Here is a 22,914-nt window from a genome sequence, read left to right on the forward strand (position 1 = left end):
GACGTGGCTATCGTAACGCAAACAAAAATAGTTCCACAGAATGTCCAAATTAGATTTATCTTTTATTGATGCAACGCTTAGTAAATTAATGTAAAATATTAACTCTTGCATTTATTAATTTTTCATGAATTACGAAATATATGCAGTGGTTGTTTATAGGTAGCGTAATAATACATCTCTAACGACGTGGCCACCACCATCTTGGAAGTGCCTCTGTGGAACATAGACCACAACTTCGTGTACATGGTAGATTGTTAAGACAACTTTACATAGAGGAGTATATATTTTGTGCATCACAACCATGGTAAGTATACTTTCAGGAAGCTTTTGTGTCTAATGACATGGGTAAATGTCACACATTATGGGTTGTTTTCTGATGACAATTAGAATTATTATTTACCAGTTATCTTGCAATTGTTCTTGACATGTCATCAAAATAGCAGGACGATTGCCACATGCTAGTAAATAATCTGTGCTAAGTGAGAAAATTGTTTAATTGAGTTCATTTATTTGATCATTTATTTGATACACTACAACAGACTTTCTGTTTCTTCACATTCTTTGCCATCAAAACAGGAAGACATGTATCCAACTGACATATTGACTTTTTCGATTTGCTTCTAAGATTCATGATGGAGATGATTGTAGAGTTTTTGAGTTTATGTTAACTGTGGTAATTTTGTTATAGAATTTATGTATCATTAGATGACAATCAAAACTGACAACTGGACTTTATTGGGTACAATGTTTCAGATTTCAATTAGCACTGCTCTGAGGATCAAACTCCCATTGCCAGTTTGAACCTAAGCCGTGGCCGGTGATCAGGAGTTTGATCGAAGTGGTAAACTTATGAGCCCAGCATCACTTCGGGCTTTCCTCCAACATTAAGCTTACATCAGGATAAAACTGGAATACTGTTCAAAGCGGCGTTAAATTCACACATTTGAACCTAAGCTGGGTTTTTAATCAAATAAAGCAACACTTCACCACATGACCATGGATATATGTTTCATTGCTTTTTTCAGGTTCTGTTGGCTGCCGCTGTGTGCAATAAGGCAGGGAAAGGTATGTATTTCCATGTCACATTTACTTGGTTTGATTTGGTTTGTAGTTCAGCAGTATTCGGGCTACATGATGGCAGGTTGTAAATAATCAAGTCTGGATCAGACAATCCAGTGATTGAAATCATGGGCAACGACCTATGCAATTGGGAATGGGATACGATGATTATATGCATCAACCACTAGTAGCCCTTATGACACACATTTATTTGAAAGGCAATGAGGGGTGGTGGGTAGCCTATGCTGCCGATGACCTGGGTTCGATTCCCTACATGGGTACAGATATGTGAAGCCAATTTCTGGTGTTACCCGCCGTAATATTGCTGGAATATTCCTAAAAGCAGCGTAAAACTATACTCACTCACTCATCGAAATACAATGAGATGTACTCGAATCGAGAATAACTATTAAGAAAATGCAAATATTTTTGTCCCTTTTTATTTACCATTTTTCAACAGATTCTAGCCTTATTGGTGTTGATTTCACTCAGATACTGCATAGACAGAATGGTTTTATTTTTAAGTTTTAAGTAATAGAGTAATACGGATCTTTTCATGATTATGGCAACATAATTACTGGCACCTTGATACCACATAATGTTTTGGCTCTGCTTGGAGATTGGATTTGTTTCAGTGAAAAACTTGAACTTTATTCAGTGTGGCAGTGAAAATACAAACAGTAAAGAATAAGAGACTGCTTTCTCTGAAATCTTTGGTGATGTCTCATGATGTTCAAGTGATGCACTGGGCATTGGTTTGCCCAGTCGTCTAAGGGGCCGCGATTTGATGTGCAGAGTTGCATCCCTTGGGCACGCCAGAAACCTATGATTGTGGGTTTGAATCATGGTTCGCCCCGATTATGTTTCAAGGTTTGTCAGCACCATACCAGTGCTCGTGGGTTACACCAAAGTGGTAAACGTCCGAGACCTGCGTCACTACGGGCTTTCCTCCCACATTAAGCATGTTAAGCTGACACGTCGTGATATAACTGGAATACTGTTGAAAGCGGCATTAAACCCAACTCACCTACTCACCCAAGTGATGCAACACTGCTTAGAGTGGCTCATCTTCCCATTCCCAAGGCAAGGGAGTTAATTGATTATAAAAGTCCAGTTTCCACCCTTCTAGAACTACCCTGGAATTATGGAGATCTTTTTTAGCTCACATGATTTGATGCACTTCGCAAAGTAAGACCCGTTATTTTACAATAGAGATCTTGATCATCTATCAGCATGATCAGATCGTTTTTACTTGGTGCCACCATTTTGTTTGAAGCAAATGCAAGTGGTATGAGAAGTGGAATCTGATTGTTCAATATGAGGGAAATAGAAGGGACATTACTCGTAAGAGCCACTTGTGACACTAAGATCAAGCCCAGAAATTCCAGCCTAGTTCAGCAAGGGTGGAAACTTGACTTTTACAGTCGGTTAACTCCCTTGCCTCGGGAAGAAGGGGCCTGCACGATAGCAAGATTCTTTTTGAGCGCATTTGGGAACCTATACTTGTGGATCTTTGAGCCTTTCTGAATTTAGGGACTTTCTAAAACTTGATTTATGACCTAAGGGCTATGACAATGACTGTTTCTTTATGATACCCCCGACCTGAAGGGGCTGGGGTATGGAGTCATCCCAAGAAATTCTGTCCATCTGTCCTTCCAAGGACCTATAACTTGAAAACTACTGCATAGATTCTATTCAAACTTGGTGAACACTTTTTATACCTATAGGCAGAGCTCAGATAAGCTTTTGGTGTTGGTGGTATTTTACCCATGCATTTTAAAATCATTGGGTATCAGTAATTCTATCTGGGTATTCAAATTTCTGTTACCCACTAGCTTTTACACATGTGGGTATTTAAGTTAAATATTTAAAAACACTATTCATCTAGTCCCTGCAAACTGGTGCCATGTGGGTTCGAAAAAGTTTGATGGCAAATGATCGTGATGTAACTGTCATCGTTGAGTTTGGCAAGGTTGACGGAATGCCCGTTTTTGATTTCAAAATAAGTTGCTGATTTGCTAATCGAATACGCAGGGTTACTTCACAATATTTTGATGATACGCACAAGTTTTATTTTTGTAGCTTATCTGTAATGTTCGTTGCGAATTTGATACGCTTGGATTGTTTTTTACTGCATATTTCTGCATTTCTGATGCGTATTTTACGCAGATACGCAGCTTATCTGGAGCTCTGTATAGGAGAGGTGCAGTGCAGTGCAGTCTTTGATTTCAATATTTGGATTTTCCGAAAAAATACAGCTGTTTTCACTTAGAATCTTTATACTTACACAATCGTCGACCTGTAACTAGAAAACTATGTGACAGATACTTTTAGGGAAGTTTCAATACTGATAGTGACATGTATTTTCTGAAAAAAAAATCTTTTCATTTTTAGAATTTTTATACTTTTAATATTTTTCTTTCTTTTTTTCTTTTGTGCAACTTTAAAACTGCTTCATGGATTCTTTTCCAATTGGGGGTACAGTTTCTACACCAATTGGAGAGGTGCAGTTCAAAGTTTGATTTCGATAAGCAGCTTTTCTGAGAAATGCTTTTTCATGTTTTGAACTTAAAAATATGTTGGAGTCGAAGCTGGGGGTATCAGTAAGTCCTGCTCACTTTTTGTCTTGTTTTAAATTAAAATACCGCAGTGCATTGATATGTCCATACCACATAATAGATTGACCGCAGTGAAGTGTGTGAAGGAATGTTTGAACCCCATCGATCACTCTTGTGATCTGTCAAGTTAATAATCAAGACAAACCAATATGTGCATTAGCATGATTAGGGCTGCAGTTACGTTTCACCAGAATAATATCTGTAGCGTTGTCATTTTCTGTTTCTCTTGAGGCATTGTCCTCATTCCATGTGCTCTTTTCCCAACAGCCATAATATCCCGACAGTTTGTGGAGATGACTCGATCAAGGATTGAGGGTTTGCTGGCTGCTTTCCCCAAGTTGATGAACACCGGCAAGCAGCACACATTTGTTGAGACGGAGAGCGTGAGATACGTGTACCAGCCACTAGAGAAGCTGTACATGCTGCTCATCACCACCAAGGCCAGCAACATCCTGGAGGATCTGGAGACTCTTCGTCTCTTTGCTAAAGTGGTAGGATCATAAGCGTCATTATAAACTAGGGATGTCACGATTCACCGATTGTACTGATGCATCCTTAGATAATTCTCACGATATGAGGGGGCAAGGGTGGCCCAGTGGTCTAAGGCGCCGCAGTTCGCTGTGCAGAGTTGCGTCCCTTGGGCACCCAAGAAACCTATGATTGTGGGTTCGAATCCCGGTTCGCCACGATTATGTTTCTAGGTTTGTCAGCACCATACCCGTGCTCGTGGGTTTCACCAAAGTGGTAAACGTCTGAGACCTGCATCACTTCAGGCTTTCCTCCCACATTAAGCTGACACGCTGTGATATGACTGGAATACTGTTAAAAGTGGCGTAAAACACAACTCACTCACTCACGATACGAGATACATGTAAATTTATATCGATATAAAGTTTTATTGAAAGCGGTATCCATTTGTTCGCGTATCGATTGATTTTTCTTTTCAGATCGAAATGTCATCATATTATCTGACTTTGACACATACGAAAACTTGTTAGTATCTGACATTTGTTTGAATAAACAGAATCAACTTTTCTAAGTATTATTATCAAACAAAATAATTTACTTCATGTACTGATAGTGATTAGAACACATATTTGAGAATGTGATATGTAATTAAAAAGTTTGCTTCTAAATTTACGCATAAAAGGTCGATATTGCTGTATTGAGATGCGTATTGTATCTTGACCTCAAAATCGAGATACATATCGTATCATGAGGTACCTTTATTGTAACACCCCTATTATAAACAGTGATGATTTTTTTTTTAAATTAAATTTCTTTTCAAGTTTTCAAATCACAGATTCGACCTGATTATGTTCCTATGTTCGTCAGCACCTTTCCTGTGTTCACTGTTTTACCAGAGTGGTAAACTTCTAAGACCTGCATCACAACAGGCTTTCCTCCAACATGAAGCTGACATGCCATAACACAACTGAAATGCTATGATATGACTGAATTGATGTATCAAGTGATGTAAAGCTAAACACACTCACTCACGTCATGTAAAATATCAGTTGCTCCGATCCAAATGTCCCCAGTTCCATGTCCTGTGTCACCCACTGTTAAAGTTATGTTCTTTTCCTTTAGATACCAGAGTACTGTCGCAACATGGAGGAGTCAGAAATAGTGGACCAGTCATTCTCACTTATTTTTGCCTTTGACGAGATTGTTGCCCTGGGCTACAGAGAGAATGTCAACCTTGCTCAAATACGCACATTCACAGAGATGGACTCCCATGAGGAGAAGGTGTTCCAGGCTGTCAGACAGGTTGGTTGTCTCCCCTGATCACCTTCACTTGACGAGGGCCGAAGCCTCCGAAGAACTAGAGTAACTACAGAGCAATATACCTCTGAAGATCCGGGGTAGAATAGGTCTTCAGCAATCCATGCAGTCGTAAAAGGCGACTATGCTTGTCGTAAGAGGCGACTTACAGGATTGGGTGGTCGGGCTTGCTGACTTGGTTGATGCATGTCATCGATGCCAATTGCATGGATCGATGCTCATGATATCAATCACTGGATTGTCTGGTCCAGACTCAATTATTTACAGACCGCCCTCATATAGCTGGAATATTGTTGGGTGTGGCGTTAAACAACAAACAATCAAACAAACAACAGCAAAATATGGTGGTTAAAATGTGGTATGGTGATAGTGTCTCGGTGCCCCACTGACTCAGATTTTGCTCATTCTATTGACCATCTGTATGCATAGTCCAGACTTGATTGATTACGTAAGCCTAAAATATTGCAGAAATAACATAACATAACACTCACTAACTATCTCGCAGCTGTCGGGTAGCCAAGTGGTTAAAGCGTTTGCTCTTCACGTCAAAGACCCGGGTTCGATTCCCGACATGGGTACAATGTGTGAAGCCCATTTCTGGTGTCCCCAGCCGTGATACTTCTGAAATATTGCTAAAAGCGATGTTAAACCACACTAACTCACTCACTAACTATCTCCTTAAATTTTTGACAAATTAAACTTTTGTCCGAAGGTGGGTTATTCCTAAGATCTGACCAACTTATGTTTCAGACCCAAGAGCGTGAAGCTAGGGACCAGATGAGGAAGAAGGCCAAGGAGATACAACAGAGGCAGCGAGACATGGCCAAGGGCTCTCGTTCAGGCTTCGGTAGCTCCGGAGGATTCGGCAGCAGTTCGTACAGATCAGACAACACAGTATTTGATCCGATGCCTGTAGAACCTGTCAAATCATCATACTCCCAGCCAAGGTCAGTCTGTAACTCAGTGTCTTTGTCCAGCAAACCAGCAACAGTAATTATGTTAAAGGGGAGATAACCTGGTCAACTTCCTCATAATAGGTGGTGATTGATAGGGTGTGGAAATACAATGCCAGGGTTGTTTGAAGTTTATAGTTAAGTAAACTAAAATGGGTGTTTTCTTAGAATAAATTGTGATTCGACATGTTCATTGACCATTCACTAGTTTTAACTGACCCATGAAGATCTGTGGAAGAATTGGTCTTCAGCAACCCATGCTTACCATAAAAGGGCGACTATGCTTGTCGTAAGAGACGACAAATGGGATCAGGTGGTCAGGCTCGCTGACTTGATGCATGTCATCGTATCCCAATTGCGTGGATTGATGCTCATGATGTCAATCATTGGATTGTCTGGCCCAGACTTGATTATTTACAGACTGCTGAGTATGGCATTAAACAACAAATGAACAAACAAATTAAAATTTTAATTGTTATGATGTTGTCAAGTCTGTGTAAACAATGTTTATGGTCTAAAGCTTGATGAGAATTGGATGAATTTAAATTTGACTTGAAGCTACATATGATTTCAAGACGTATATCCTGAGAATGAAATATTTCTGGACATGCGTTATTAGACACACATGCAAGTAACTTTTAACGTGTTATTTGCCCCAAGACAAGGTGCTTTTTTACCCTGATTTCCATATCCAAAGGTAGTATAACTTTCTCTATTTTTCAATTTTGTCTCTTTAGGGTAGTAGAGCTTAATTTGAAAGTTATGTCAGTTAATTTCCTGGTGGTGATGATGCCGTTGATTTTTGTCATGTAGTGGTAGTAACCTGTCCCTGTTCTATCCTCCAGCAAACCATCCGGTCCAAGCAAGGCTCTCAAGCTGAGCACCAAGAAGAAGGATGTGGACACATTTGTGGGGCAGCTCGAGTCAGAGGGAGAAAGTAAGCTCTGCTTTGTCAACCTCGGTTGATATCTAGTTTAGTTTTTATGCATATTTGAGTTTTTCATTTGTCATCTTTTTCTGTGTTAACATCTATGGGTATCGGAAAGAGCTCTAGGTATCTATATTTTTCTCATACAAGGCACCCTGTGAAGGTCCAAGTTAGCAAAGATCTTCAGCAACCCATGTTTTTCGTATAGGCTATTACCAGGATTGGGTGGTCAGACCCACTAACTTAGTTGATGCATGTCCCAATATGCGTACATATCAATGTTCGTGATGTCAATCACTGGATTGTCGCATCCAGATTTGATTATTTCCAGACTGACGTCATATAGCTGGAATATTGCTGAGTGCTGCATTAAACAGCAAACAAACAAAATCACACAACAAGACCGAAATAGGGTGCACTTTATTGAGTAGCTCCTGGCGCTGATTATTGTGGATTCAAATGTCTTCTTGATTATGATCCTTTGTTTTGTCTGTGGTGATGGGTTTCTCCCCTATATCTGAAATCACTATGGAAGTTGCTTTACTGTTTGTTTGTTGGTTAACGCTGCACTCAGCAATATTCCAGCTATATGACGGCGGTCTGTTAATAATTGCGTCTAGACCAGACAATCAAGTGATTGGCATCATGAGCATCAATCCACGCAATTGGGATATGATGATATGCATCAACAACGTCAGCGAGCCTGACCACCCGATCCCGTTTGTCGTCTCTTACAAGCATGGAGTACATGTATAAGGATATTTAATCTGATTGTCTCAGATATTATTCCTTGTTTTCTGAAGGCCGAGGTTCAATTCTTCACATCAGTACGATATGTGAAGGCCATTTCTGGTGTCCCTGCTAAGGATGCAGAAAACGATATTCAATCACCTATTCAAGAATTGTTGTTTTATTTTGCAGAGGTGGTTGATTCCAACAAGTCGATGTCCACAACTGTTGCCAAGATGTCCACGCCAACAGCCAATCAAGAGAGGTAATGAGGACATCTTGTTGCCCTAAGATCAATAAGATTTAGGTGTAGATCTAGGGTATAATTTTGAGTTGAGAGGAGTTCCTGAGATCATCTTTCCATAAGAATACCTAGTACTTTCAGCAATAGAAACCAGTCCTTATGATGATAACATACAGCAAATCTTTGAAAAGGGCAAATGTCTTCTTGTCCTTCGGATACCTTAACTATTGGGAAGATTGGTAGGGACTATAGGACTAGTGCCCTTTCTAACAGACATTGTTTATTTAGTAAAAATGATCCCCCACATGGGTACAATACCTATTTGTAAGACTGGTTTTGTCCTCCAACGAGTCCTCTTTATAAGGCAGGTTTTGCCCTCCAATAAATTCTTTATAAGGCCGGTTTTGCCCTCCAATGAGTCCTCTTTATAAGACTGGTTTTGTCCTCCAATGAGTCCTCTTTATAAGGCAGGTTTTGCCCTCCAATGGGTTCTTTATAAGGCGGGTTTTGCCCTCCAATGGGTTCTTTATAAGGCGGGTTTTGTCCTCCAATGAGTCCTCTTTATAAGGCGGGTTTTGCCCTCCAATGAGTCCTCTTTATAAGACTGGTTTTGCCCTCCAATGGGTTCTTTAAAAGACTGGTTTTGTCCTCCAATGAGTCCTCTTTATAAGGCAGGTTTTGTATAAGGCGGGTTTTGTCCTCAAATGAGTCCTCTTTATAAGGCGGGTTTTGCCCTCCAATGGGCCTACTCGTAAGAAAGAGAGGGAGATGAAAAGAGGTGATGATTATTAAGAAGCACTTTTCAATTGGTGTTTCCTATACAGAATCTCAGACAACTAATCTTTGACACTCTAATTATGTCATTGTAAGGGTTGAAGTCGATCCACAGGTCAGTAGTTTAATTGTCCCTTGGGCAACAAATACAGTTACTTGTGGCAAAAACATTCGTACTGATGGATTCCAATGGAGAATATGCCTCCGGTATGCGATGATCCCAGCTATTATAAGAATGGGATGTTATAATGTCTGATCATTTAAGGTCTTTGCGGTTTGCTCCCTTGGTATTTGTATCTAGGGTCCCTATGTCCCAAACATTAAAAATTAATAATTACAACAAGGAACCATTGGCTTACATGGTTAATTCTGATAGCTGTTAGTCAGTACATCATATCATATTACCCTGAAAGTATCGATCGTCTTTCACCATGTTATCAACCATAGCTTACCTTTCTATGCTTCATCGTGAGTTTGTTTTTTGTTTGTTGTTTAACGCCACACTCAGCAATATTCCAGCTATATGACGGCTATTTTGACCACACGATCCTGCTAGTCGCCTTTTACGAAAGGCGACTAACTGGATCGGGTGGTCAGGCTCGCTGACTTGGTTGATGCATGTCATCAATCCCAATTGCGTGGATCGATGCTCATGATATTAATCACTGGATTGTCTGGTCCAGACTCGATTATTTACAGACCGCTGTCATATAGCTGGAATATTACTGAGTGCGGCGTTAAACAACAAACCAACCAACCAACCAACCATCTCCGTTTCAGTGTCCACATAGTGGTTGAGGAGAAGGTCTCTGTGACGGCCGGTCGAGATGGAGGCTTGCAGAACATGGAAGTTCTAGGCATGATCAAACTCAAGATTACTGATGAAAAAAATGGGCGCGTCAAAATCTTTTTGGCGAACAATGACGACAAAGGTGTTCAGATGCAGGTGTGTATTGTTGTAAGCCAGGGACACTGAAGACTGTTTCTGAGCAGTCCTTGCGTGTAGTTTAAAGCAGCCTGAAAGGTGATTAGATGGACAAGACAGTTATGGGAAAAGACAATAGAGAGAGAGGAGTGTACAACTAGTGACAACATTTGCAGAAAGCTACATAGTAGAACATTGTGTTGCAACAAAATTTCAAATAGTGTACAAGTATCACTGGTGTATAGGCTTTGGTTACAAGTATTTCCCTTTATGAAACGTACCTGTCTGAGCAACAGAATCTGTGCATTTGTCATTTAATTGTCAGGCGACACAGCCGCGCCATTGCACTGAAAGTACCAAGTTTTGTCCCTAACCTCTGATAATTGCATGTCAAAATCCAAGATTTCTGCTGATAATTACCCGTGGCCCATAATCATGACTTCATTGAAATGGAAAACTCAGATTGCCTCCCCTTGATCTTTCTCAGACATTGACATGCACAGATACAACTGAAATCCTTTTCAAAGGCAAACTTGCTCCTTTTTCCAGTGTTGTTTTTACCTGTATTATTTGTTCACAGACCCACCCGAACATAGACAAGAAGATGTTTCTGGCATCCTCCAATATTGGGCTGAAGAACCCGGACAAACCGTTCCCACTCAACACAGACATCGGGGTGCTGAAGTGGCGGCTGCAGACCCAGGACGAGTCTCTCATGCCCTTGTCAAGTGAGTGACACCAGTGGGGTTGTGGGTTGCCTTGTGGTTAAAGCGTTGGCTTGTCATGCCAAAGAATAGGTCCTCAGCAACCCGTGCTTGTCATTGAAAGGTGACTATGCTTTTCATTAAAGGCGACTAATGGGATCAGGTAGTCAGGCTCTCTGACTTTGTTGATGCATGTCATCGTTTCCCAATTGCGTGGATCGATGTTCATGATGTCAGTCACTGGATTGTGTGGTCCAGATTTGTTTCTTTACAAACCGCTGTCATATGGCTGAAATAGTGTGGTGTTAAACAAAAACTGCACTGTCATATTATGATTGATACATCTTCCCAAGGCAAGGGAGTTAACTGACTAAAAGTCCAGTTTCCACCTTTCTGAACTAGGCTGGAATTATGGAGTAACATTTTGGCTGGACTAATGACTCAAATCAAAATCGTTTAATGAAGTCAACATCCAGTTCGCGAAGTGCCTTGTAGATTTATGTCGATTACAGGATTTGCAAAGCATGTGTACCGTCAACTTATGTCAACAGATATTATCCAAATCTTTACATGTTTTTAATCAAGGTGCTCATGTGATTTGAGGCACTTTGCAAAGTAAGACCCGTTTTATTACAATATGGATACTGATTATCTTCACTGGGCGCCACTATTTTGTTTGAGTGGTATGAGGGCCAGAATCTGTTTGATCAATAGGAGGGCCAAAGAAGGGACATATCTCCTAATAGCCACTGGTGGCTCTATGATTGAACCCAGAAATTCTGGCGTAATTCAGCAAGGGTGGAAACTGGACTTTTACAGTCAGTTAACTCCCTTGCCTTGGGAAGATGTGATTGATATGACACAATAAGTTCAGCATGTATCAATATTTGTCTGTTATTTGTTTGTTATGTGTACATCTCTCCACAAGGTGTTTGCTGACAGGCTGTGTTTGTGTTTCAGTCAACTGCTGGCCATCAGAGACGGGCAGTGGCTGTGATGTGAATATTGAGTTTGAGTTGGAGAGAACAGAACTTGAACTTGAAGATGTTCTTATATCTATACCTTGTCCGTGAGTATCTGTGATTGATAGCCTCTCCTTTTGAATGTTCGACAAGTATTGCACATACACACATGCACGTCGTGAAAACTGACTTTGACATTTTGACCATGTGTTTATCATGTGTAGTGCGGGACAGGTAGTGACTGTGTGTGATTCTTGGTCTCAAGCGAGGGTAGGGTTCTTTTCCAGGCCATAACTTGAAAAGCCTTCAATATTTTCCTATGAATCTTCACACTGGCATTGGTCATCAGCTTAACTAGTGCCTTCTAGTGTTTTGAAATATTTCAAAATTTTATTTTTTTAGGTTTCTATGGAAACAATTTCGACTTAGTCTCAAGCGAGTCTTGATTTCATTTCCAGGCCATAACTTAAAAACCGTTCAACATATTTCAACGAAAATTGGGATATGCATTGCTCATCAGGTTTACTCGTGCCTTTAGATATTTTGAATTCTTCTACATTTTGTTACATTTCCATGGAAAGTATTTGGACTTAATCTCAATCACTCACAAACTGATGAATATATTTGCATAAAAATATACATGTGCAATGACCACATGCTCAACTATTGCCTTTTCATACTTTTAGATTTGGACTAAGTCTCAAACAAGTAGCATTTGTTTCCCACCCAAACTGCAGTTAATGAATATTTCTGCTTGAAACCATTATCTTTCCAGGCTATAATTTGCTAGTATTGTTTTTCGGACTTGCAAACACATTTACAGTGAAAACATGAACTAAAACAAACAATGGCGGAAGACATATCTTTTTGAGTAAAAATATATTCCAGTTTTAAGATGGCTTGTCCCTGACCTTCACCTCTCAATACAGAGTCAATCAGGTAAAATGCCTCAGTTACAAGTGATAGTGTATTGTTGCAGATCTGGTGTGGGTTCCCCTGTGGTGGGCGACTGTGACGGCGACTACCAGTATGATTCCCGCGCCCACCTGCTGAAGTGGACCATGCCTGTCATCGACGCCTCCAACAAGTCCGGCAGCCTCGAGTTCTCCATAGCGGGCCATCCAGACGACTTTTTCCCTGTCAATGTTTCCTTTGTCTCCAAGAAATCTTATTGTGATATTCAGGTGAGGAACTTTCCCATTTCCACTTCTCATTGAAAGTTTAGTCGGAAAAAAATAGTTCCGTCATGAACAACAGCTTTGCTCCACATTTTATCAAGATAAACAAACTGCCTATGTATCGGAGATACCAGTATATTTTGTATACTTATCTGTTAATAAGTGGACATAGTTGTAGAAAGAAGCTTCACCCAACATCCCAATTCTCTTAGTATTGAGGGGGCGGTCGGGTAGCCTAGTGGTTAAAGAGTTCGCTCGCCATGCCGAAGACCCGGGTTCGATTCCCGACATGGGTACAATGTGTGAAGCCCATTTCTGGTGTCCCCCGCCGTGATATTGCTGGAATATTGCTAAAAGCGGCGTAAAACCATACCCACTCACTCACTCTTAGTATTGAGGTCAGCATTATACAAATGCTCTTGGTTCCACTAAAGTGATAAATATTTGCATACTGTGACTTTCCTTTAGCGTCTAAGGTGCCGCAATTCGATGTGCAGAGTTGTGTCCCATGGGCAGGCCAGAAACCTATGATTGTGGATTCGAATCCCGGTTCGTCCCGATGTTTCTAGGTTTGTCATACCATACCCGTGCTCGTGGGTTTCACCGAAGTAGTAAACGTCTGAGACCTGCATCACTTCGGGCTTTCCTCCCACATTAAGCTGACACACCTTGATATAACTGGAATACTGTTAAAAGCGGCGTTAAACCCAACTCACTCACTCACTCACTCACTCACTCACTCACTCACTCACTCACTCACTCACTCACTCACTCACTCACTCACTCACTCACTCACTCACTCACTCACTGATAATGTTTTTCTTTTACTTCAGATCAAGGATGTGAGGTTTGTGGAGGATGATCAACCAGTCAAGTTCTCCGACGAGGTTCTCTTCTACGTGGACAAGTATGAGATAGTGTAATAGGAACATACCAATAGAATATGACATTTGTTAACTTAAACTCTGTTATGAAGACATATTAAGGCTGTGGACTTGTGAGAAAAATATAATAGCTTGGAAGCCGTGCCAGGAATAAAGACACCGAGGTAGCAGCAGGATGTTACACCCAATGTAACACCCATCCAACATCAGATTCCAGAACATCGTATTTAAGCTATACCACCCTGTCTGTCACCTGGATGTTAAACAAGTGCCCCATGTAAAGTTACGGTGGAATACGGCTAGTATACCATCCCAGGCAAACATTGGATGTAATATCAGTATGCTACTCCATCTATCATCAGGTCGAATGGTTGTTACATCCGTATTACTCTGCTAAAAGAACTTGTATAACATCCACGTAACATCAGGGTGTATCTCTGTGAACCATCCACGTAACATGGTGTTAAGCTGGCGTCACATCCCATGAGAAGAGAACAGAAGAATATTCTTGGAGACGTACGGGATGTGGATAAAGTGAAGGAGGTCTTGTTTCCATGGTGTCAGGTGGTCAGCAGCCAAGTTTTCTTCTATCATTTGTGGGAGAGAGAAAGCGATGAATGTTCTTGTATATATACTCTGTGTGGGGAAACGTGGGCCATATTTTCAGCCTCTTTGTACATAGAACATAAATTATCTCATATCTGTCCACTCTTCACACATATTTGTGTAAATGTTAACATGAGAAAAAAAGTCATCATGCATGTTGAATATCTGTCATGAGAGTTTACTGGGGAAACAGCTGAAGGTGGTTGTCATCTCGGGAAACTAGTGAAGAAACAGAGTCTAACTTAACATGCACTCACAGTAATAGACTTAAGACAGCATTGGGAACTGCATCAGCTGACCACAATGGGCAGTTTGTAGATCTGATGGAGGTTAAGTCAAAGACAGACAAGCATATATTCAGAAACAGCATCCAGCATCAACTCTCTCTTTGGCTGCCTGTTGACGGAAACATGTACAGCTGGTAAAAGTCTGGGTATTTAGATGTGTCCATGCTTGGATCTGAAGTAGGAATAACCATGCCACATCTGTCACTTATTTTAATGATTCATAAAACTAAAGCAACTTACATGATTCGATGCTTAAAATGCATTATAATTAAGTGACTTTCATCAAGAAGCATGTGTAATAGATTGCTTGTATGATGGTAGGACTATTTGTGAAGCCATGTTTGCCCGGTAAGCAGGACCATATAACTGTCATTGATCAGGTGAAGAAACAGGAAATCACCCAGCAGCTGAGCTAGTTGTATCCCACATGTCATTAAGTGTCTGTACTAACATTGTTCGAAACAAAGACTGAATATCGTGGGGTCCTTTTCATAATGCTAATGTTAAATATTGAAGATGGTTGGGGATCCAAGATTCAATTACTGCAGCAGCAAACCCAGCGACTCCCCTTAACTTCGAACACTACTGTTTTCCTGGGAGAGACAAAGGGGGCCCACTTGTCCCTGCATTGACCCAACGTGTAGAACTGGGGTTGAGTCTACTTGTAGGTACAGTGACAGCCCATTTTTGTAGTGTCCGTTACACAAGAACACTGCTCTGTTGTAAACAGGGATGTCAACTTGGACTTGACTAGGACTCGGCCAGAAATTCGTGTCTAGGAGTGAGTATGGTGTCAGAAGTGTTCAACATGAGTTTACATTGTGAGAAAGGGTAGCCTGGTGGTTAAAGCGTTAGCTCGTCACGCTAAAGCCCCAGGTTTGATTCCATATTTCTTTTAAGGTATACAATATGTGCAAGACTTTTTGTCAGAATAAGTCTACAAGTTGGTTAACCTGTTTTATCTGCCCTGTTAATTGAATTGATAGTTAACATGGGAATGCATTTAATCGCCAAAGTGCTTATTTATGGTTAACGATGATTGTAGGGAAATAAAAATGATCAATTTGTCTTGTATATGTCAGTCTTTTTGTAAATACTCCTGGAAGTCTGTCACTCCGTGCGCTGTTGTTGAAATATTGTACATAAGAGAGAAATCTGTTTCTTATGTATTTGTATGCACTGTGAGTGGACTCGAATAAACTGCTCTATATGCTTAGTTCTTGGATAGTGTTTGTCGAGTCAGCAGATTCCTTGGGAGTTACTGCCTGCGTTACAGTACCTAGGGTATGTTTTGTTTGTTTGTTGTTTAACACAGCACTCAGCAATATTCCAGCTATATGATGGCGGTCTGTAAATAATAGAGTCGGGACCAGGCAATCCAGTGATTGACATCATGAGCATCGATCCACGCAATTAGGAACGATGACATGCATCAACCAAGTCAGCGAGCCTGACCACCTGATCCCATTAGTCGCCTCTAATGACAAACATAGTCGCCTTTATGGCAAGCATGGGCTGCTGAAGACCTATTCTACCCTGGATCTTCATGGTTCACCTGGAGGAGGGGTGTGTGAGGAATGTGGACAGCACATGTCATAACTTCAACGCAAGCACTGGAATACACGAGATGACTTTAGTTACATGTTCACATACTACAAACAGGAATGTGGTTTGTTACAATTATATTGTAAATATTCCATTGTACAAACATTTTAAATCAATTTTAAGGTGACTTGTCAAACATAAAACAAGGCATTACATACATACAGCTGTTGACATTTAATACATTTTGCTGCATTAAGTGTAAATATTCTTTTAAACGTTTCCTATAGTTTACTGCAAACTGATGGTACAATAAACTACAAGTCACCACCTTTGTGGTGTAGTGGATAGTGTCTGCCTTGACAGCAGAGGGTCGATGGCTAGAACCCCAGATCAGGTCGTGCCAATAGTGGATAGTGTCTGCCTTGACAGCAGAGGGTCGGTGGCTTGAACCCCAGGTCAGGTTGTGCCAATAGTGGATAGTGTCTGCCTTGACAGCAGAGGGTCAGTGGCTTGAACCCCAGGTCAGGTCGTGCCAATAGTGGATAGTGTCTGCCTTGACAGCAGAGGGTCGGTGGCTAGAACCCCAGGTCAGGTCGTGCCAATAGTGGATAGTGTCTGCCTTGACAGCAGAGGGTCGGTGGCTTGAACCCCAGATCAGGTTGTGCCAATAGTGGATAGTGTCTGCCTTGACAGCAGAGGGTCGGTGGCTAGAACCCCAGGTCAGGTTGTGCCAATAGTGGATAGTGTCTGCCTTGACAGCAGAGGGTCGGTGGCTAGAACCCCAGGTCAGGTCGTGCCAATAGTGGATAGTGTCTGCCTTGACAGCAGAGGGTCAGTGGCTTGAACCCCAGGTCAGGTTGTGCCAATAGTGGATAGTGTCTGCCTTGACAGCAGAGGGTCAGTGGCTTGAACCCCAGGTCAGGTCTGCCAATAGTGGATAGTGTCTGCCTTGATAGCAGAGGGTCGGTGGCTAGAGCCCCAGGTCAGGATCAAGCCAATAGTGGGTAGAGGTTCTGCTTTGAGAGTGGAGATCCTCAAGTCTCTCATACCAATAGTGGATAGAGCAGAGGGTCTGATCCCTCAATTGTGCATGGGGACACGGGTGGCCGGTCGTCTGGCACTGCGATTCGCTGTGCAGAGTTGCGTCCCTTGGGCAAGCCAGAAACCTCACAGACCACCGTCATGTAGTTGGAATATTGCTGTGTGCGGCTTTAAACAATAAACGAACAAACAAATACAGCTTCACGAAAGAGGGAATGCAACACCTTGTTCACTGTCGACACGGTCACACCATGGTCACTAGCATGTTTCATCTGTTTTCCTGACTTCGAAACAGACAGGGTTGGATATGCTAACTTGAAGGGGATCAGTTACCCAGTGCGCCACAAGAGGACTGTTACGAACCCCCTGACCTTCTAGGGGACGGAGAAGACGTCCACTGGAGATTTGGAGCATTCGCAGGCATGTTAAGGCATACCGTTGACAGGGCGCCTTGACAGCCCCGTGTCTTTTGTTGAACTGAGCACATTCACCTTCTGGATTCAAATCTCTTATGGAGCAGTCGGGTAGCATAGTGGTTAAAGCGTTCGATCGTCACGCCGAAGACCCGAGTTCGATTCCCGACATGGGTGCAACATGCAAAGCCTATTTCTGGTGTGCCCCGCTGTCATATTGCTGGAATATTGCTAAAAGCGGGGTAAAACTATACTCACTCATTCCTGATCTCTTCTGCTTCCCCCAACAACCCCTAACGAGTAGTTGCTTGACACCTGCCAAGGCGCTCTGTTATTTCCCCCTATTCTTCTTCTAAAACCAGTTTTACTCGTTCACTTTTCCATCAAGACGAAACAGGTTCTAGGTTTCACATGGAATTTTGGTCTGCTTCCCATACTCACATCAACAGATGGCACAGTCACCTCGATAATGACAGAAATAGCCATCCGAGTCAATTTTAGCGTAAAAGGCGACTATGCTTGTCGTAGAAGTCGACTAACGGGATCGGGTGGTCAGGCTCTCTGACTTGGTTGATGCATGTCATCTATCCCAATTGCGTGGATCGATGCTCGTGATGTCAATCACTGGATTGTCTGGTCCAGACTCGATTATTTACAGACAACCGTCATATAGCTAGAATATTGCTGAGTGCGGCGTTAAACAAAAAACAAAAACATACACATTACACATAAACAGATGAAATACACGACAAAATATAGTGCAAGAACAAATGAAGATACAGTTTCTATTAAAAATGAATATGGTTATGGATTTAATTAACATTTTTAATGATTACGGTCTACATACATCTTTAAACAAGTTTACAGGCCAACACGTTTGAGATACAGCATCGGCATACTCAACTGGAGTTTTTTTCTGTCGGTCGTGAGTTCATTGTTTAACTGGGCATACTTTTGTCGGGTTGTGATATTTTCTTTTTTGGCAGCATGCCATCGACCTGAATTTGGAGAAAGGTCTTACGATGGGATCGTTAATTTTTTCTACCAAACGTTTTCAGCTTAGAGTGCCACTCTTCCCGGTGGAAGTAGTCCTGGAACCCATGGTGTCAAACAGGTTCCACAGAAAACGTCCATCAGATTCCATCTACTGTTCAGCAACATAGTCACTGAATTTCAGAACTATGGCATCAAGGATTACGGAGGTGAACGAGGGGAAAGGCAAACGCACGTGAATTAATTCTTGGGTCATTGTTGTCTGGAGTCTACATCTTTGTCATTGTCTGGAGTCTACATCTTTGTCATTGTCTGGAGTCTACATCTTTGGGCATTTTAGACACTAATGGAGCAGTGTTCCCTCGGTGAAGAGTTCACCTGTCAGACAGACGACTCGTATAACCAAAAATGCAGTAAGCTGTTATCCCTTATAACAACACCCAGGGTGAAGGTACGGGTACAATAAGGTTAAACCGTGTTCACAGGTACAGTCTCAGCTGGCTAAGGTCACATCTCCCATCAAGTCAGCTCTACTTCACAAGCATAATTTAATTTTTGACATTCTAGTGAGTGAGTGAGTTGGGTTTAACGCCGCTTTTAACAATATTCCAGTTATATCGCGGCGTGTCAGCTTAATGTGGGAGGAAAGCCCCAAGTGATGCAGGTCTCAGACGTTTACCACTTCGGTGAAACCCACGAGCACGGGTATGGTGCTGACAAACCTAGAAACATAATCGGGGCGAACCGGGATTCGAACCCACAATCATAGTTTTCTGGCGTGTCCAAGGGACGCAACTCTGCACAGCGAATCGCGGCGCCTTAGACGACTGGGCCACCCGTGCCCCCCTTTGACATTCTAAATGAAAGGAATATATGAGAAATTCGTTTTATAATCCTATATAACAAACCTACATGTATATTACCTTATACACTTATACACTCGTTCTTCATTTTGTTCCATTTTACCTTGATCATTCAGCTCGACTTTAAAGTGAATATATTTACAGTGTACTTGTACTTGACCCGTGAAGATTCCGGGGTAGAATAGGTCTTCAGCAACCCATACTTGCCGCAGAACGCGACTATGCTTGTCGTAAAAGGCGACTAACGGGATCGGGTGGTCAGGCTCGCTGACTTGGTTGATACATGTCATCGATCCCAATTGGTTAGATCGATGCTCATGATATCAATCACTGGATTATCTGGTCCAGGCTGGATTATTTACAGACCGCTGTCATATAGCTGGAACATTGCTGAGTTCGGCGTTAAACAACAAACAAAACAAACAAATATGTATAACTTTTAACTGTATAATATGTATTCATGTTAATTATTTTCGTTCCTAATTCGAATTAGCACATTTTGAGGCTAAATCTGCAAAAGGACACTCAAGTCTTTCTTTGTTCAATGCAAACGACACAAACGTAGCGGCTGATAAATGAGACAATGATTGAATAATCCATAGGTAATATAATATTCGTTCTCGTTCAATCGATTGCACATTTGAAGTGATTTTAAAGTGTCAAGGACTACTGTAATGGTGTGGTATTTTGAATGAGTTTAGAATATGAATTGTGAAAATGTCCCCTGAAAGGAGCAATAAATTTCGCAGATATTCCGCTGTACTTGGTAATCGTCAGTCTACAACACACTAAAAACTGTTCAGCATGTTTGGGCACCGCTTGTGCACAGGCAAGTTGTTCAGTAATGTTTTATTCAAATGTATTTCAATTTGTTTCATCATTTTCCCTGTACCATGTCATGCATGTTTGTGTTGCTTTATCTTAATGCTCAGGTTCCCAAGGATTATAAAACACTTTAATGTTTCTCCTTCCTAATCTAACCTTATAACATTTCAGATCATTTCCATCATCTAATACACAAGAGATGATACCAAGACATATTTTATTCGGTTTTATTGTCTATGCGGTCTTAAAATTAATTTTATTAGTCTTTAAATCTTATTTCCAGTGCATATATTCACATACATGGCCGCTAGCTGATAAAAGGAATGTAACATCCAGTTGATTTTCCTGTTGACTTACTGGTGGGTTTTTTTATCAAATATAAGGACTATATACGACATACACTCTGTTAACTAAGTTTGTAAATTAGTATTTTGAAAAAGCCAGTTGAACGCCAGTTGTGACAGGGATGATGGTATCGTAGCTGCAGCGGACTGATTTAAAGCCGTTGTTACGTGCGTCACAAGGTTATTTGAATGGCATTGGCCTTGTTGATTATTACTATATTTTGAGGATTTCTGTGGTCAGAGGCGAACGTTCTTCAAACTTCTTCCGCACTAACACCGCATCAACACCGCACCAACGTTATTTGTGTACCGATTACATAGACAGACACTCAGACAGATATGTTATTTTCGTCTCACCGCTGTGCATCATAAAAAAACATGCATAAAATTACCGTTTCACCCATATAGCAATAGTTTTCTGCGTTGTAATATTAAAAAGCAGGTTTTGGCAATGACATGTACCTCATGTTGAAAAAGGACACACAAGTTCTCATTGTTTGATAGGTTTAAAAAGTTGGACATTTTAGCCGTTATACCCGTAAATAATGTAGATCTTAGATCATCGTATAGTGGACATTTGAATATAACATGTTTTTCATCTTCAAGATGATTATTACAATTAAAGCACTCTTTCTTGGGATATTGGCCATATTGGATTTTGCAAATTAGATATATTTCCCAAACTAGGATTGCTTGGGACTTTTAGTATGTCGTTTTCGGGACCTTGTAGAAATGCATTGTGGTGAAATAAATTCTGTTGCAATTTGTTCCAAGTGAAACCTTATTTTGCCTGGACTGATATTGGCTGGACTAACTCTTATTGACAGGGTGGGGTAGTAGTTAACGCGAAACGGACGACACTGTGTCTATTGGGCGGCGCTTTTGATATCGCCTACAAACATACTTTTATTGAATGACCCATTAAACGATAATACACATCAGGATCGCCATAGAAAAATACAAGATTCGTTCTTGTTGAATACATTAAGGTGCCAATTCATCCTTCAAAAACTTTTTGTGTCCTTGTGCTTGATATATCCACAATTAACGAACATATGTATAGACATATCTACAAAAAATATATACAGGCTAGGTATTTACCCACAGCAACACCTACATAACTGTTTATTCACGCGTGGTGTGGCAGATTGTAATTGATCGAGAGCAGGTATTGTAGACACTGTAATTATATACAACGTACTAGTGAGAATATGGTACTTATCATAATTATCATTATCGTTTTTCATACCAAAAGTGGCAATGCATTTAAAAGTTGCTTTCGCGTCACTATACACTCAAGTTTTCCTCAATCGGCTTCAAACAATTCCCATTGGTCAGTGCGACACCTCATAATATAATAATTATTTCGAGATTTCGTTAGAATGTGAGATATTCAGCCAGACGTTATGCAGTGAAAGACGTATCGGTCATTAAAATACGCGCACGTATACCTGTATATCGCAAAACTAGTGTCACTTAATTGCCCAGTTTGATCAATCGCAAAATCCACTAAAAAGCACTGGCCGTTAACATTTTACTACAATACACAAGACCAAAGATGCGACAGGCCGGGTTCTTCCGCTCTGTGGCCTCATCTTTGTAAGTCATCATAAACAATGTAACGAATAGACATGTAACAACGAGACATAAAATGGAAAACGAGAAAGAAACCAACTGAACTTTAATGTTGTGGATGATAACGCCAATGAATTGGAGTACTCTTGCATAGATTCGTATGATAAACGTACAAGTAAGAGTATGGTAATTACTTCTTTGACAGGCATTTAGAACTTCGGAGTGCCCATGGGCCAAATATTTTAATAACGCCACAAATTAGTTGAATTAAGTTAAAATGAGTTGGATCATGTGTCATTATGCTTGTAGACACATCTTTATGTATTTGCAAAGGAAAAACAGTTTTGAGCAAAGGAAAATATCAGTGCCTGTGGGTCACTCTTCGCACATGGACAAGGCCCGTGGGCGACATAGTTTCAATTTTGATTTTCCAAATTTAAAAAAAATATTTTTTTACATTTTTTCTTTATGTACCCATGAGAACAGCATGTTCAATTTTGTAAATACCTTTGACAGACTGGCCACAGCATAGAGTGTTTCTGAAGAAAACGGGTTTCCAGAAGTAAAATGGGACGTGTTATATAGAGAATCTTACCCGAGTGTCTTTTGATATCAAATATATCAACACGAGTTGATAAAAGTGGGAAAACTCCGAGGATTGCCGAGGATTTTTTCCACT

The 22,914-nt window shown here is 40.9% G+C and overlaps 1 protein-coding gene across 1 annotated transcript; it reads left to right on the forward strand.

Annotated features, from left to right (window-relative positions):
* The first annotated feature begins 151 nt into the window (after positions 1-151).
* Positions 152-15,852, forward strand: LOC124116870 (coatomer subunit delta-like). The gene is made up of 12 exons (XM_046478453.2): positions 152-304; positions 1,026-1,065; positions 3,945-4,168; positions 5,268-5,447; positions 6,213-6,409; positions 7,261-7,352; positions 8,265-8,337; positions 9,871-10,036; positions 10,596-10,743; positions 11,680-11,788; positions 12,661-12,865; positions 13,693-15,852. Exons 1-12 carry the CDS (start codon positions 302-304, stop codon positions 13,780-13,782), a joined length of 1,527 nt encoding a protein of 508 aa, XP_046334409.1. The 5' UTR covers positions 152-301; the 3' UTR covers positions 13,783-15,852.
* Positions 15,853-22,914: the final 7,062 nt, after the last annotated feature.

Source organism: Haliotis rufescens, unplaced genomic scaffold, assembly GCF_023055435.1.
Source record: "Haliotis rufescens isolate VD_foot unplaced genomic scaffold, xgHalRufe1.0.p SCAF_18, whole genome shotgun sequence".
Taxonomy (NCBI): domain Eukaryota; kingdom Metazoa; phylum Mollusca; class Gastropoda; order Lepetellida; family Haliotidae; genus Haliotis; species Haliotis rufescens.